The following is a 17419-nucleotide window of genomic DNA, read 5'->3' as shown; positions in this document are numbered from 1 at the left end:
TCCCACACCTGCCTGTGCAGGCCAGCCCCCAGCCCCACTGTGCCATGGGGAGGGGACATCGCTGTCACCTACCTGACTTGTTCTTGTACTCGATGTCGAAGCCGGTGATGATGCTGTTGCCGTCGAACCGCTGCGTCCATCGCAGATTCATGCTCCGGGCTTTCACCTCACGGATCTCCAGCTCCGGTGGGTCAGGGGGCTCTTGGGGACACGCAGGCAGGTTAGGGACACAGCAGAGGAGGCCCCCGGGAGCAGGGGGACTCTCCTAGCAAGGCTTTGCACCGCAGGGCTCACGCAGGGAGGATGGAGTACCTTGGACAGTGAGCTGGATCAGGCCTCTGTCCTCGCCGTAGGAGTTGATGGCATGACAGGAGAAGAAGACGGAGTCCCCGCGGTCGGCCGGTTTCAGCTGCCAGTGTTCCAGGGACAGGAGCCAATTCAGACTGAGCTGCCCCAGCACTGCACCCTGCCTTCCCCTGCCATCCCTGCCTGCTCCCACCACAGTGCCACTCCCTGGAGCTGCAATCCCTCCCGTGGCACCCCTAACACCCCTCTGGGCTCAGCTTTGCTCCTCAGCGAGCCCGGCGCAGTGCCAGGCTCTGTGACACCCCCTGGGGACCACCACACCCTCCCCGCACCTTCCCTTCTTCTCTCTCACACCCAGCGAGACCCCCGGCAGCCCGGGCAGGCGCAGGACGCGCAGCCCTCACCTTGAGGGTGGAGATGACCTCGTCGCCGTTGTCCTTGGTGGTGATGGCGTAGCGCATGTTGCGGTCGGGGTCGATGACGGTGTCCCCCTTCTCCCAGCGGATGATGATGGGCCGCTCGCCCCGCGCCGTGCAGTTCAGCTCCTTGGTCTGGCCCTTGATGGCGATGGTGGTGTTGGGGTGGGAGGTGATCATGGCCGGGACTGCGGGGAGGTAAAGCGTCACCTGTGTGCCCGGGGGACGGGCAGGTGCCACCTGTGGCTGCCGGGCCCTGCAGAGCCCAGGGACCCGGCGAGGACGCGGCGCATGCGGCTCTCACCGAGCGGCCCCGCCGCCCGGAGCGGAACCGTCGCGCTGCATTATACAGCTCAGGATCATAAAATAATGAAGCAGATAAATTTTATAATGCATAGCATTACACCGGGGTAGACAATAAAACGTGAAAGACAAATAACCAAGTGCACACTATAATGAAGAGAAAGCCTCCAGTCTGAGACGTGCGGGTATGAATTATTGACTAAGGTTTTACACTCCCGAGGATGAGAGGAAGAATGTTTTCCATCACGGATTTGCATAATTCACTCGTATAAACCTGGGCAGAATACAGAGTGTGATTTCCCATCAGCAAGGCTGCCTTTGCATTGCAGATGCCAGAGATGAGGTTTTTTCCATGGCCACCCCAATACACAAATGGGGCCAGTGGGGACACCCTGCGCCATGGTCACCACCTGGCAGGAGTGCAGAGCCCCGAGGTGCTCAGGCAGTGGGTGCAGCACAGATGGGGATGGCTGATCAGTGCTGTGAGGGTGCTGAACGGGTCCCTGGCCTGGCTCTTCCCTGCTGCAAGAGCCAAGCTCTTTGTGCCACCCCAGTGCCATGCAGTGGGCTGGCTGTGGCAGGCAGCACACAGGAGGAACGGGCTGGGGGACCCAGGGCAGGCTGGGTAAGCAGAAAAAAATGTAATGCATAAACAAACAGCAGTGCTGAGTCCTGCAGTAATGTATGATAATGACAATCCGCAAAGGCAACACACACTGTTCTAATGGGACACAAGAGGCTCTAATGAGCTACGACTCCTCGGCTTTCTGTGGCAATGTAATTCAATTAACAGCCAAGGAAACCTTTCCTCCTGAGCTGCTGGAGTTTGTGGGGTGCAGGACAGTGCAATGCCCAGCCTGGTGCCCGTGTGACAATCCTGCCCCAAGGGGAGCACGGCACCCCCGAGCTGGCAGGGGTTGGCAAAGAGGAGGGATACTGTGGCAGCACAGCCTGGGGCACCAAGGGTTACAAGAAGCAGCCCAAGACTTCTCCAAATTCTGCCCTGTCCCATCCCCAGTGCTCTGACACTTCTGCCTGCCTCAGCCCCAGGTCAGGGACACACCGGGACAGAGGCAGGCCTGGGAAGGACTGTCCCAGCCCAGCATCCCATGGGGTGAGGACAGAGCACAGGGACAGCCGGGGGCTCTTGCACTCGCCCCAGCGCAGGGCTGACAGCACAGCACAGCACAGCACAGCACAGCTGGAGGAGGGGCTCAGCACCCAGCCCTGGCTGGCCTTGCCAGGCTCCTGCCCACTGTCCCCTGCCATGGGGAACCATCAAGGGGGCACTGGCAATTTGGCAAACAGGGACACTGGGGATGTGGGCCCTGCACTCAGCCCTCATTCCGCCCAGGCTGGAGCGGAGCGCAGCAGCACAGGGTGTGAGACTGGGGGGCTGAAGGGGCAGGACAGCCCCTCAGGGCTGCAGCAGCCTTGGCTACACCAGCCCCTTCCCAGCGAGCAGAGCCCCGGGAGAGGAGCTCCCTTTCAGGCTCTGCTTCACTGAAATGCACTTATTGATGTTTGATTAAAAGCAGCTCCTTGGATGTAAACATATCAACTTCTCTCAATTGCCAGGGTCCCATGGGAGCTGCACGTAGTCCAGAGCAGGAAAAGAGCACAACAAACCCCCAGAAAACCCCAAGCAGCTGTGAGGATAGCACAGATTGGGGGACTGGTGCCTCACACCTGCCCTGGAGCAGCTCTGCAGCTTGCAGAGGGACCACATTGCTTGGGACTGGCTGCAGAGACCTCCAAGGGTGGCTGGGGGCTGCTCCCAAGCAGTCTGTGATCCCTTCCTGGGTGCAGGGGCATCCATAACACGGCATCAGCCACAGCTCACTGTGGGCAGACAGGCTTCCTTTGAGGAGAGCTCACCTCCATCGCCTCCTGTGCCCACCAGGGCCCACCCCGCCCAGCCAGCCTCTCTAGGTGCCCAGGGCCTTGTTAACAAGGCCACAACCAGAGGCTGGTCCCCCTGGCTGGGCAGAGATAAGCCTGGGAACAAAGGAAGCCGACAGCCAGCAGCACGCTGCCGTCCCACACCCGGCTGGGGCACGAGCCGCTTGGCAGAGCGCGGGTGACAACTGAATGAGAACAGTGACAAGGGTGACAAGGGCTGTGCCTGCCTCCCTCGCCCCCCTCTTTCTTGTTTGGAGCTGGCTCTGTGATGTTAATTTGATTGCACCCATCTCAGCTTCCTTTCTACACTGATTAGCTGAGTTTCACCTGAAGCATGAGATTAATTCAAATTGCATGGAAGCAATCAGTTATGCTCGCGCCGTGTGGCAGCGAACTTCCAAAGAGGGCTGTGCCACCACCACGGACAGAGACCCCTCTGCCTGCCCCCTTATGGACCCCTGGCACCGAGGCGCAGGCACGGAGCAGGCAGAGGAGCCCCCTCCCCAGCGCCCAGGGTGCTGCCGCTCCGGCACAGCCAGCAGGACCCCCGGGGATGCGACTGTCCCCACCCCACACGCTCCCGACACCCGGGCAGGTGTGCAGCCATGTGCTAAATGGCATTTATCACGCGCTGCTGGGCCCCTCACCTGCGCCCAGCCCAGCCCGCTGTCCCCTCGGGCACACGCTCAGATACTCCAGCACTCACCTTCCACTCCCCGCTGGGTGCTGGTGAGTTCCTTCCCAAGGCGGGGAAGGACAGGCCGCCATGCAGTGGGAGCCCAGTGGCACTCAGGGACAGGAAAGCCTCAACCCCACGGGTGACATTCCCCAAGCAAATCTGGTGGCTTTCCCCACCCACCACCCCCTGACAAGAGCATCACCCAGCTGCTCCTGGCTCTGCCCGGCCCAGGGCACTGAGGCACACGCTGCCCAGTGTGTCACCTGGCTGTCCCAGCTCACCCCGTGCCGCGGTACCAGGGCAGGGGATGTGTGACACCGGCTGGCCGTGGCACGGCCCTCTCCCCTGCTGCACGCTCTGTTTGGGCTCTGATTAACTCTCATTTAACTCAGTCCACAGTGGCCTGACTTTCAGGGAAAGCCAGCGCTGATCTCCCTTTAATTGGGCTGACATTTCGCTAAACAAACAAAAACCCCAAAATGAAACAAAACAAAGAGCCCATCTAATGCTTAATTGGCTGTGGCGCCTCGTCTACCTATTCATCCAAACCTTTTCAAAGGCAGTGAGGGCTCCGAGGGCTCCGGAGATGCAAAAGCACTCGCATAATAAGGTTATGTGCTATTCAAGTCAGCAAGCAACCTGTCCTGGGATGCAATTACAGGAGCTAGCAGGGACACGGCACCAGTCCGGGCTCCCAGACTTGGCATGCTCGCTCGGGATTAATCGCCTCGACTTTGTACCTGCACCTCATTGAAGTGCCTTGTTTGAAGTCGCTGAGTTTGATTCATCAGTCGCAGGGATAAATTAAACAGCTGACAGCGAGGGGAGCGGGAACCTGGGAAGGCAGAGGCTGGGTGGGGAGGGGAGAAGCCCCTGAGAGGAACAGCTGCTGGTGTCGGGGAAGAAAGCACCAGGCTGGGGAGGGAGGGGAGGCCAGGGCACGGTGGTGACCAGAGAAGGCTGCACGTCCCCTCTGCCATCCTGGGTGGGCAAGCAGGGGGTGGTGGCTCCCACAGCTCCACCAGCAGCCTCCATCCCCTCTGGCACAGCGTGCTCACTGCCTCATTCCCAGCATGGTCAAGGCAAAATTTGGTCCTTCTGAGCCCAATCCTGACCCCAGCCCCTCCTGGAGACACCAGGAGCGAGGGTGATTGCCCTGGACCCCCTCCACCCCCTCCTTTTGGGGGTTTGAATGCTCCCAGCAGCAACGAGCCCAATAACTAACAGGGAGCTGGCAATTATACATTCTGCTGATAGCAACGGGAGAGCAATCCAATAACACACACAGTTCAAACACGGTGTCTAACAACACTTCCCAGCCCATCCCTGTCAAAGCAGCCCAGCTATTTCCTTTCCTCCTGGATGATGTAGATTGATTGCCTGGTTTTATTAAAGACAAAGTGTGTTTAATAGCGAAAGGGAAGCGGGTCCCTGGAGGGGAGGAATCGATGCCCTCCCGTGCCCTGCATTGATCGTGGGGATGCGTGGGGCCAAGGCTGGAGCACAGCTGGTGTGGTTGGAACCCTCAGAAACAGAGAGGGAGGCTGCACCAGACCAGGCTCTGCTGGTGACCCCATGTCCCACAGCCACCCTCACCGTGCCCACCGCTGCTCCCCGGGTCACCGCTGTGGCCCCGCCAGGAGCAGGTCCTGTCCCTGTGACGATGCCCCGTGGCACAGCCCCGGGTACCTACTCTTGACGGTGAGGAACATGGACTTGCTGATGTCCGTGCCCACGCCGTTGCTGGCCTGGCAGAGGTAGTAGCCGATGTCCTCCTCCAGCACGTGGCGGATGAGCAGGGAGCTGTTGGGCAGGATCTGGATGCGGCCTGTCAGCGGGATGGGGTGGTACTGCTGGGGGTTGCCACTTCCTAGGAGGGGACGCAGAGACACAGAGCTCAGCTGAGGCAGAGCAGCTCCCATGAGGCTCGGAGCTGGGGTGGCCGTGCCCGAGGGATCTCCCCAGTCTGCACTGACATCCCCACACGCTGCCGTGGCCCATCCCTACCTTTAGCGTGCTTCCACATGACTTTGGGAGGGGGGTACCCATCAACAGAGCAGTTCAGCACCCCGGCTTTTCCATAAATGCCATCTTGGTTGTTGGGTTGGACCACAAAGCGAGGAGGCACTGCGGAGTTTGGGAGAAAGGACGGTCACAGCAGGAAAATCCCCATCAGATCCCTACAGCTCCCCACTGGCATGGGGGAGCCGTGGCTCAGCCTGGCTCCTCACCCTCCCAAATTCCCTCTGCTGCCCCCTGTGCTGCCCTCCCTCCCTCCCTCCCTCTCCAGCAGGCCCGGGTGGGATGCGGGGGCGCCCCGGGCTCACCCCGCACGATCAGCTGCCGCTCCCGGCTGACGGTGGCGGCGTCGTTGCTGGCGATGCAGGTGTAGTTCCCGTTGTGCTTGAGGGACACGCTGGAGATCTGCAGGGAGCTCATGAACTCCTTGCTCTCGATGGTGACCCCGGAGCCAGAGAGGATGACGTGCCCGTCCTTCCTCCAGGTGATGTGGATGGGCATGTCCCCAGAGGAGACCACGCAGGGGATGTAGAGGAGCTGCCCGATGGAGGCTGGCGGGAACTCGAAGGGCTGGATCAGCGGAGGGACTGTCGAGGGGAGAGGCAGAGGATGCTGGAGAGCCCGTCCCAGGAAAGCCTTCCTGGAGTGGGGATGGGCTGCAGTGGGGCTTGGGGAAGATGCTGTCCCGGGAGGAGAAGCCCAGAAACTGAGACAGGCTTTTGATTCTGCCAGGAACAAGGCCAGGGGACAGCAGGAGGTGCCTTCAAGCGGGAAGACTTCTCCCACCTGGCAGGGCCACCCTGCTGAGAGTGGGATGGAGAAACGCTGACCCTGCACTGGGGAAAGCCCCGGCCACCCCCAGCACGTGCCACCCGAAATTCCACCTCAGCATTTATCCACTCCCAGAAAAGCCATTATTAGATGGATGCTTTTCTTAAAGGCGCTGGGTTCAGAACCAGCCATTATCTTTCTGATAACTTAATTAGGCAACTGCAGCAGCATCTCTGGCAGTGTGGGAGGGGGAAGAAAGCAGAGAGAAGGAGACAATTAGCTTAACAAGGCTCAGCACCTGGTAGATGAGATCCTCGTTCTGCAGTCTCCATAATTAAATTAGCGGCCTGCCAATTGTCCCTTTGGCAGCAGGGAGCTGCCCTCTCGTGCAGGCACGGGGACAGTCCCCTGGACCCCCACGCACTCCCCTGGGCTCCCACCTCCACCCTGTGCCCATCCTGTCACTCAGGTATCACTGCTGCCTGGTCCAGAGCGCGGCACGCAGAGGCTGTCACTGTCCCCCAGCTGGAGCCACTGCCACGGGGCAGGCAGGTACAGGCAGGGCTGGCCCGTTCCTCTGCTGGCCACAGCAACGTGGCTCGAGCTGCCGGAGCCATGGAGGCAGTGCTGCCTGTTTTCCATAATTAATGAATAATTAATTGGGAATGCACTGCAGTCTATTGCAGAGCGGGGATGGGCTTGTGGACCACGCCTCTCCAAACACGCCCCTCCGGCCACTCTCCCTGCTCCAGCTTCCCACAAACACAGCTCGCGACTCCCCTTTCCTCCCCAGACCGCTTCCCACTGCGATTCTCCTTTCTCCAGAGCTTCCAGGCTCTCACTAGCCCGCAGCCTGGAGCACCCTGCTCCGCAGAGCCCATCGCAGCAGCTCCAATGCAGAGTGACCCTGGGAGCAGCCTCTGCCTTCCTGTGGGGTGAAGCATCACCCCTCAGTGCCCTGGCACCGTGTCAGCCCCGTGCTCCTCAAAACTCTGCAGCCACCCGAGCAGAGCTGTGTGGGAGCCCCAGGATGGCACCAACCCACAGGGGATCAATTAAATCCTTCAAAGATGTCTGCGGGAGTAAGGAGCTGTCAGGGCACCTTGGAGGAGGCTGGATTTTGGATTGTGCTGCTGGGGAAGTGCAGGGAAGAGGCCCTACCAGCACCCCCAGTCAGCAAAGCCCTGCGGAGGTTTGAAACTGGGACCCTGGGGGTCCCTGGCTAAGCAGCAGCAGCTGCACCTGGGCAGGAGTTTCCCTCAGCACGAGATGGGGACGAGGCCTCAGGAACAGGGCTGGGGCTGCCTGCACATCCCTGTTCCTGGGGGGAGCAGTGCCAGAGGGAACTGTAAAGCTTTTAGCGCTGCGAGATCGCAAGGACACGCATAACTCACCGGTGGCATTTCACGTGGTCACCAGGCACTTGGGGCCGTAAAAGCTTTATGGTGCTCCACGCCACCCCGAGCTCCTCGTGCTGCACAGTTATGTTTATTCACTCCCTGACTCTCTTCTAGGGCCTTTGCTATTCTTTTCCACCAGCCTTTTATCCAAGGGCCGGAGGAAATGAGGATTTCAGCCAGCGGGGCTGGGTGTAAATCTCCAGCAGGGGAATGAAGACGTCTGGCCCGTGCTGCACCATGCTCCAGCCTGCTCACCTTCCTCAGCCCGTCACCGGCCACTAACCGAGGCAGTAAATCCACACTGGGAAGGGCTCAGTAGCAGTTGCTTCCCAGGATACACAAATCCTCAGCTGAACTTCAGCATCCTGCACCCTCTGAGGGCGCCTCCCAGCGAATCCCATTGTTTGAGTGCTCACAAACACCCTGAGATGATGTCCCCACATCAGCCCTGCCTGTCCCAAGACACGACCAACATCTCTGGCCTCTTTCCAAGCCCTGGGGCTCCACATGGACGGGGATTTTCGTGAGGTGAGAAAAGCAGGGCTGGCCAAGCCCTGCAGACCCCAGGGGCATGAAGAGCCCCCTGCACTGCCCTTAGAGAGGTTATCCAGGTGTCCTCTCCCCTTTGGAAGCCCGGGAGAAGAGCATTAGCTAATCAAGGGGTAGCATCTCTAATCAGCCTGATGCGCTCTCTCGCTAACCTGATTCCTAATAAGAAAATGGTGGCTGGGAGGGGAGGGAGGGGGATCAGAGTAAATCCAGTGCACGAATCCCCCGCTGGGTGAGAGGCAGGATGACAATTGGCCGGCTCTGTCCCCAGCGCCGCCGTGTTTGTCTGAATGATTTACTGCCAACGCCGAGCCGGCGACGGGCGGAGGCGACCCCGCAACTCCTGAGGAGGGGAGATCCGGGAGCTCCCAGCGCAATCTCAGCCAGTCACTGGGAGGGAATGCATCCGGCTCAATTCATTAGGACTGATAGCTCCCTCAATGGGGCTGAATAATTGATGGCCTGGAGAAGCTTTTAAGATGTTCTGTGCGCTCGGAAGACCGAGAGTATTATTTTTTTAAAAGCTAGCACACACAGAAAAACATCGGTGAAGGTGATCCAAGCAAAGGTTAGATGTTTTAATACGTTATGTTTACACCGTAAATCCTTGCTCCATCACTTGTAAGGGGAAATGGATACGGCGTGGCTCGGGGCAGCTGCTGGCAGCTGGCAGGACCAGGTAGCCCAGCCAGCTCCCGAGGACTGTGCTCCCATTCCTGGTGACGACAGAGCAGAGCCACCACCTGGCCGTGCAGGTGCTCCTCTGCCTCCACCCCACTGCAGGGAGATGCCGAAAGCAACCTGGATGAGCTCTCCCTGCCACCCAGAGGAAGCGTCCCCAGCCTCCCTCTCACCTTTGACGGTGACGTGGACGCTCTGGCTGATGGAGAGCTGGGGCTGGATCAGCACGCTGCACAGGTACTCTCCTTCGTCCATGCCTTTCTGGACATCCATCAGCTTCAGGGTGCCGTTCTCAAAGACCACTTGGCGGTGGTTATCGGGCAGCAGCAGAGAGTCCTTGTACCACTTGATGGAGTAATAGGGGTACCCGATGACCCTGCAGTTGATGAAAGTGTCCCTACCCGCGACCGCTGTTATGTTCTTCATGGCGCGGATGCTCGGGGGACCTACATATTCGGGAGGAAGGAAGAGGCAGGCTAGGTTAATTCCGAAGGGCCGTTTGCTTGCATGCAGATCTGCTGCTATTCCAGAGCGAGCTTCCCAGGCAGAGGAGGTGACCAGGGCAGCCGGGAGCCAGCCTGGTTTGGGTGAGGAGGCGGCACGGGCTCCTCTCAGCTCGTGTGGGGACAGCTGCTCTCGGCTGCAGCCTCCAGTTACAGCTGCTCTCCCTCACCTACCAACAGGGCTGTGCTCCTGGGGCTCAGCCAGACAGCAATCCCACCCCAGTGCTGGGGGAGCTGAGCCCACACACACCCACTGCTGCCCACTGAGGTCGGATGGTGTCTGTTTTCTGCTCTGGGCACTGTGCCTGCCCAGGGTGCCTCCACCTGGCTCCTCTGGCAGCACCAGAGAGATGGGGAGAGCTCCCCCACCATCCCAGCCTCTCTCTGCCTCTCCCAGGAGGAAGCTGCCTGCATTGTGCCAAACATCCTTGGCAAGAGCTGCCGAGGGAAACTGATTTCCACTGGCAAAAACACTTCAGGTCCTTGAACCCCCACCTTTCTGCGCCCCCCACTGCCAACCTGCGTGTGACTGAAAAGCCAGACAGCCACCAGCCTCTGTCTGGCTTTGGAGCTGCCTGAGGACTGGCAGAATGCTGCAGGTGAGCCTTTAAACGAGAGGTTTCATGCATCAATAATTACATTGTTCTCCCAGTCGCTGCATAAAATAGCGAAGTAATCTAAAGATTAACCCTGTCTTGACTCCTCATCCTGAGGGTGTAGCAAGATAACAGCTTAACAGGCACTCAGGATCAGCTGATGGACAGTGTTTTTCATTCTAGGACACGTGAAGAGAAGGAGCAGGAAGAAAGGAATTAGCATCTCGCTCTGTAACCGTGTCTTGGGCCTGTTTGAGGGACACGCTCTGTGCCACTGAAAAAGAAACCCGAATCTTATCTACTGACAGCCCATCAAGAGCTGAGAGAGGGGGAGAAAGGGAGCCAAGGGAACATCCTCATTGAAAACGCTGCTCTGGCTTCTCCTGGCTGAGGGATGAACTTCCTCCAAATTCAGCAGTAAACAGCAGCAAAATTCCGACTCTCCTGGGATCCCAGCCAAAAAGCCACTAGATCCATTTCAAACCTGAGACACAGACAAACACAGCCCTTCAACCCTCATTCTCAGCAGACAAATAAACGCTCCCTTATCTTGTCTCGCTCCCACCTGTAAGCCTGGGAGCTTTAATTGGGGATTATTAATGGGCAGGGGCTTACACCATACCCCGTGCCTGAGAGCGCTCCCCGGAACACAGCGAGCAACGCGCTGCAGCCGTAGTAACACGGTGATTAACGCGGCCATGGCTTTTAGCAGACAAAGAAAATACAGACATGACAAATCAAAGCTCATTTTCCACGATTTCACGTGCTGCCTCATCATCGTTTGTCATGGAGATCCTGGTGCCACCAGGCGCGGCGGCTGCCGAGGAGTGGGGCCGCAGTAGGGAACGGGGGAAGCTGGCAGGGCGCAGGGGACCTGGGACACTTCTGGGCCTGCCACCTCCTGCTCCATGCGTGGCGTCCCTCAGGGGATGCCTGCCCACCCTGTGCAGACCCCAAGGCAGGGCTTGGCAGAGTGAGAGTGGACCCCAATGCGGACAGCGCTGCCCTTTGACTCCTGCAAAGCCAAGCTCCGGCTCTCCAAGCCTCTGGAATTGCTTTCCACTTCGTTAAACTCCCTGCTTTAAGCACCAGAGAAGCTCAACCCTGCGGGTGTGCGAGGAGCAGGGCAGGGCTCAGGGGGTGAGGTGGGGTAGCCAGGGAGACCCACACGACCGGGAAGAAGAGGGAGAGGCAAGGAGGAGCCATCAGCCGGGGAACAGAACCAAAACCAAAAAGCCCAGTAAAAGTCCTATTCTGATATTTAAAAGTAGACAGGCACCTCTTACGTTTATTCGCGCTTGGTATTCGGCGCTGCCCACCGAGTTCCGCGCGGTGCACCGGTACACGCCGCCGTCCTTGATCTGCGGGCTGCTCACGTTCATGTGGCTCACGGTGGTGCCGTCAGACATGGTGTACTGGTTGGAGCGGTGCCCGCTGTCCCGCGGGATGGGCTCGTCGTCCAGCGCCCAGGTGACGGTGGGTGGCGGGGCCCCCTTGGCGGCACACATCAGGGAGAACTGCTCCCCGGGGTTGACCACCTTCTCGCTGAAGGAGGAGACGATGCGGGGGGTCCCATCTGGGGGGCACCCAGCGGGATGGGGGTCAGGGAGCGGCAGCCACAGGCAGCAGCAGTCACCCGCCAGCAGGATGGCACTGAGCTCCCACCCCAGGCCCAGCCGGGACAGGAGCCCCGCTGGTGTCCCTGTGGCAGGGAGATGCAGACAGGGGCCACGGGACACAGATGCCAGCTTGAGGGGACACCTCCCTCAGCAGAGCCCATCCCTTATCCAAACACTCGGTGGGCTGGATCAGGGAGGGCTGCAGGTGAACGGGGTGCCCAGGGGCTGGGGATGGCAAGTCAACACTTATTTTGGTCCTTCCCCGTCCCAGCCGTTCTGTGCCCCTGCAGACAGCATGCAGCCCAGGAACAGGCTGGCAGCAGCCTCAGGACCCCCACCCCAGTGGGTCTCCCTGCCCCCCAGCCATGCACAAAGCATCCCCTCAGAGAGGGGCAGAGGAGGAAACCCCCAGGCCGGGAAGGCAGCTCACCCTCCAGCGTGATGATGGAGAAGTCCTGTGCCGTCTGGGACTTGCGGGTGGCGAAGCACTGGTAGGCCCCGGAGTGGCTCTTCTGGGCGGCCGTGATGAGGAGGGTCTCGTTGCTGATGCCGCGGATGGAGATGTAGTCATCCACCGCCACCAGGTCCGTGTTGCGGTACCAGCGGATGACGTACTCGGGGGACCCGCTGAGGGCACAAGAGAGGATGACGGTGCTGCCGATGCCTGTTTTGAGCTTCTTTGGTGTGAGGGTCACACGCAGAGGGTCTGTGAGAGAGGGGAGAGGCGTTGGAGGCGCCGGGCAGTGCCGCGGGAGGCGGCTCATCCCCGCTGAGCTCTCTCTGCTCCTCCTGCCCCGGGAGCGCCAGCCCGGCTGCGCGGTAAATGTCACCGCACAATGAGGCAGGTGGCCCTGCCACCGTCCCCGCTGCTGACAGCCCCTGCTTTTAACGTCAGCCCCAGGCCCCCGGCGGGGGTACTGTGGGGAGGTGACTGGAAGAAGATGTGGTCCATGTGACAGGCACAGTGCTGGGCTGGGGACACACCAGGCTGGCTCCCAGCAGGGTAGCAGTGCCTGGCTGGCACCGTGCTCCAGGTAAGGCAGGCACAGTGGCTCTGGTGCTGCCAGGATCCCGGTGACAGGAGGAACCCCCAGGAAAACAGCACGTGATAAATACTTGGCCTGCCCAGATGGTATTTACTGTTTGGCTAGAGCTTATTTTATGTAAATCGACATAAATTTTATGTAAATCAACAAAGCAAAGCACAGAAGCACCCAACACGTCGGACATGTGCAAGACAGTGGCTTCCAGCGAGCCGAGCGCGGTGCCAAAACACGAGGCTGTTGTTTATACAGCTGTATAAACCCTGAAGCCATACACCGATAAAGGCTTTGCGTGACAGAAGGCAGCAGGACTGAGCCCCCCCACCGCTCCTCACCTATGACCGTGAGGGTCCCGGTGACCTCTGCGGAGCCGAAGGTGTTGGTCACCTCGCAGATGTAGGTGCCGCTGTCCTCCACGCGCAGGTCGCTGATGGTCAGCCCCGTGATGCGCTTGGTCCAGCGGCTGTCGGCGGGGAGCGGCCGCCCGTCCTTGATCCACCGCACGGCCGGGTTGGGGTAGCCCGAGGCGATGCAGGGCAGCTCCACCAGCCGGCCCGCCTTCACCTCCCTGGACTGGAAGCTGTCTAACATCGTGGGGATGGACTCCGCCGGGTCTGCGTTGGGAGAGGGATTGGGCTCAAAGGGGGAAGAGGAGGAAGGGAGGCGTCTCGGGGACACTGGGAGACCCCCTGGCATGGTGACACCGTGCCCGGTCAGCACCATCTGCGAGAGATTGGCTGTCCCCACTCCCCTGAGCTGCTGGCTCTGCCATACAGGAGCTCAGGATGCACCCCTTTATCCCTGCTGAGCGCGGGGTGCCCTGTCCCACCCGGGCAGCACAGCCCTTGGCAGCCAGGACAGCCAGGACAACAGGCACAGGCGGAGCTGGGAGGAAAACCACATCCTAAACAGCCGATGGGAGGAATAAACTCAGCATCGGAGGAATTACTCAAGGTGACACCTAATTGGTGCAAAATACACAAATTTTGTGGCACATTTCAAAATTTACAAGCAAAAGGGCCCATCAGGCAGCTGGGAAAGGAGAAAATTAATCACTAAGTCTCAGGCGTGAAATTAAATTCCAGGGGAAAGAAACCTCTTTCATTACTCCCAAGCAGAAGTAAAACGCCGTGACGTGTAAATAATGACAGCGACCAGGAGGGGACCGGGCCAGATCGAAGCGCGCGGATCGGGGATGGTACACCCGGGACGTGGGGCAGGACGGGCACGGCTGGACGCGGGGCCCCCGAGAGGCAGGATTGGACAAGCCCTGCATCTCTTCCTGCCCTCCAGGGGGTTAATTCGAGGACCGGTGCGGGAGCACCCGAGGATGGGAGCAGCATATGGCAGGGAGCGGGCGCGCTGCGCCGAGCGGCTGCGAGCCGGGCGAACTCACTCCCTCCCTCCCGAACGGAGTAATTTGGGCAGTCAGCGGAGCCGGGAGCGCCCCGAGACACCCGGCACTCCGGACTGCACTGCCTCCGCCGCAGTATCGCTTGCATGTTCGTCACATCGCGTCAGGCTGCTCACATCGCGGGCTGTCACATCGCATCGCCTCCCGCTCGGGGTGACGCGCGGCGCTGCCACCCGCCGCTGCCCGGCTCGGGGGGGGCACAGCCCGGGCACCGCCAGCCCCCAGCGCGGCCCCCACGGGACCTCCCGACCCGCACCGGGGTGTCCCCTCGCTGCGGGGACCCGAGGTGGCGATGCCGGCGCTCCCCGCGCGGGGTGGCAGCCAGGAGGGGGGGGGACGGCGGGCAGGGCCGGGCCCCCTCCCGGGCACGGAGCCGCCCCCCGGGGGCACTGGCGGCCGCACGGGCTCACCTGAGACGGAGAGGCGGGCGCCGTTGCTCTGCCGCGTCTCCCCGCTGTACTTGTGCTTGGTGATACACCTGTAGGTGGACAAGGCATCTTCCTTCTGCACGTCCGATATGTACAAACCTCCGTAAGAAGTAATAAAAAACCTATTTTCTGGAGACACAAAGGGAGGAGAAGAGTGAGCGAGCTTCCCTTGGTCCCAGGCTGGCACCCGGGTCAGGCAGAGCCCCTGCACTCCGAGCTGTGGCAGGGAAAGAGGGACCCTCCTCCGCCTCCCTGCACCCCCACCACATCGGGGTGCAGCTCCGGCTGGAGTTTCGGGCAGGCTGGTGAAGTTGGGTGAGCCACAGGAACCTCGCGTGTGCAACAGCAGCCGCGGCGTTCGTGGGCACCGCCTCCCTCCATCACTCCCCCTGGCCAAGCGCACGCACCTGCCCGCGTGTAAAGGTGGCTTTGGGTGTCTCCACGCGCACCTGGAGCCGCAGGGCTCGGATCCGGGCGGGCCCCGGCTGCAGAGGGGGAGCAGAGCGGGTGGCACAGCCCCGGCACACGCCGCTCCGCCGCCGTGCCACGCGCTCCATGGCAACGCGGCAATTAAAAGTGAATCCGTCCCGCTGAGTTAATAATTAGCTTAACTTTCTTAGAATCGTGTGAAAACAAATAAGGGCTTGAGCTGATGTTTGAGCCCCGGGAGGAGGGTGGCGGGAGAGCAGCCCCCTCAGGCCAGCTGGTTTTGGAGGCTGGCACAAGGGGAAGGAGTCTTTGGCTGGCTCCTGACCCCTGTAATTCATCATGAATCATAACAGTAATTAACACCAATAGAAAGGCCTGTGTAGTGGCTGCACGGAGAGCAGGATAAGCTGAGGCTCTGGAGAGGCTCCCTGCCCACCTGGGAAGCACTTTGCCCTGCCCCTCCGTGCCAAGCAAGGCTTTCACCCCCAGCTCTGTGGGGCTCTGGGGTTCATTCCAGCTCCAGTCTCAGCTGGGATGGGATGCTCCATCTGCTCGGCTGCACCGTGCTGCCAGCCAAACCATCCCCTACCATACCCCACGCCTGCAGAACGTAATTTAGTGCAGCTGAATGCTCAGAGTGGAAACCTTTAAACCCAGCCTGTAAATCAGCAACATCTGCAAATGGCTCCCTCAAGTCCTGCACAGCGCCTGCTAAGCCAGGATCTGGCTGATGAGGCCAAACAACTGTTTCTGTTCCCAGCACCTTTTGGAAGCACCCGGATATTCTCAATTTAGGCAAGAAGAAAGCTCCATGGTCAAACTCAGTGCAGAGTAAGCACGAGTGAGAGAGGACGAGAGGCAGATGCTCCCAGGGCACTCTGGCTCCCACCCTGGGCAGGACCCCAGGCCCCAATTGCCTGCAAATTCTGCAGGTGACAGACCAGCAGAAAGCAGGGATCCTCACCCCGGGAACCAGGGAGCGTCCCTGGCATGAGCCAAGGCAATGGCAGTGCCCAGCTGTGCTGGCATCACCCATTCCAGCTGTGGCTCAGCCAGATGTGAGTGTTCGACCGCAACTGCTCCGTGCAGGACAGCGGGGGACTCCAAACAGCAAAGAAACAGCCAATAATTAATCGTAATGCCACTCGACTGGTTCCAGAGGCACAGGCACCTGCCAGGCTGGCACCCTGCGCTGACCCTCCCTGGCAGCAGCGAGAGCAGCAGCTGGCAGCCCCAGCCCCCGGAGCTGCCGTCCCCACACCTCCAGCAGCGCCCCTGTGACTCCATCCCTGCTGGGAGGGTTCTGGGCTTCACCAGCCAAAACCCCAGCCCAAACCTCCGCGCCGCGGCGCGTCGGCCCCAGCGTGGCAGCCCGTGGCCCGCAGCAGCCTGCGGTGGCCCCGGGGTGCGGGATGCGTGCCCCACCGCCAGCCGGGGCCGCCCCGGGCTCTGCGCGACCCCCGCGGCTGGGCCGGGGGAGCGGTCCCGCGGCGCCGCAATCACATGCAAATCGAACATTAATTTTTCATCTCCCATCAAACCAGTAAGCGGAGAACATCGGCGGCACTGGAATTTGAGATGGGGGGAGCCGGTTTCCATGGAAACCGGGCTGTATTTCGCGGAGCGCTGGCAGCCCCAGCCCACACCCTCACACGCGGCCGTGCCTGGGGATGCACGGCCCCGCTGCCGTGCTCCGGGCTGCCAACAAAGCCTCGTGCCCCAGAGCCAGGCTCCGGATGGGGCTCCGGCACAACAACCTCCCCGGGGACAGGAGCAGGCAGAAATCCCGCGGGTTTAGGATCCACGTCTCCCCCGTGGAGTGACAGGAGGCATCTGCCTCTTGCACGGCGTGGTGACACTGTTCCATCACGTGTGACATCCACCCAAGCTGACAGCACAGCTTCCTTTGCTTTTTTTATTTTTTTTTATTTTTTTCTTTCCCCGGGGAGGGTACGAGTGGCTCTGTCGAGGAACGTTCTGCTGGCTCAGGGGAGATGCGGGGCTGTGAGTGATGTAAGCGGCTCCAGCAGGCCTCACCCGAGTGACTTATTGCTGAGTTTGCCAGGCAGATTAACGTCGGAGGGCTCCAAACAAAATCAGATCTCTCTGCCTGCCAGGAGGTGGAAAGGCTTTGCAGGAAGCAGAGGATTAAGCACGTCCGTGGCCAGGCTGGAGTGCTGAGCCTCTAATAACTCTTCCAGCTCGACCTGAGCTGCTGCCTTTGGAGATACCTCACCAAAGCCCTTGGATCAAACCAAGAGCCCAGCACGAGCTACATTCCACCTATATTCCCAGGACCTGGCCCCTCACCTGGGGAAAAGCACTGGGGTGAGAGGGGGCTCTCCTGAGAGGTCTCACTGA

At 60.3% G+C, this 17419-nt stretch overlaps 1 protein-coding gene across 5 annotated transcripts in view; it reads right to left on the bottom strand.

Moving 5' to 3' along the window:
* Window positions 1–17419, bottom strand: part of DSCAML1 (DS cell adhesion molecule like 1) — an 87206-nt gene that overhangs the window by 14468 nt on the left and 55319 nt on the right. For 2 of the 5 annotated variants that reach the window (XM_038161363.1, XM_038161362.1), the window contains exons 3-13: window positions 14612–14758; window positions 13123–13401; window positions 12175–12450; window positions 11405–11701; window positions 9200–9472; window positions 5934–6212; window positions 5614–5733; window positions 5300–5476; window positions 711–910; window positions 313–409; window positions 73–201 (exon numbers count right to left, since the gene is read on the bottom strand). In XM_038161363.1, the coding sequence (XP_038017291.1) occupies window positions 73–201; window positions 313–409; window positions 711–910; window positions 5300–5476; window positions 5614–5733; window positions 5934–6212; window positions 9200–9472; window positions 11405–11701; window positions 12175–12450; window positions 13123–13401; window positions 14612–14758 (2274 nt within the window). Of the gene's footprint in view, window positions 1–72; window positions 202–312; window positions 410–710; window positions 911–5299; window positions 5477–5613; window positions 5734–5933; window positions 6213–9199; window positions 9473–11404; window positions 11702–12174; window positions 12451–13122; window positions 13402–14611; window positions 14759–15036; window positions 15166–17419 lie in introns of those variants that run through there. The other 3 variants (XM_038161364.1, XM_038161365.1, XM_038161366.1) reach the window with 3 other exon arrangements.

Source organism: Motacilla alba, chromosome 24 (assembly GCF_015832195.1).
Source record: "Motacilla alba alba isolate MOTALB_02 chromosome 24, Motacilla_alba_V1.0_pri, whole genome shotgun sequence".
Classification (NCBI taxonomy): Eukaryota; Metazoa; Chordata; class Aves; order Passeriformes; family Motacillidae; genus Motacilla; species Motacilla alba.
The sequence above is the reverse complement of the archived record's forward strand: the minus strand, read 5'-3'. Positions and strand labels throughout refer to the sequence as shown.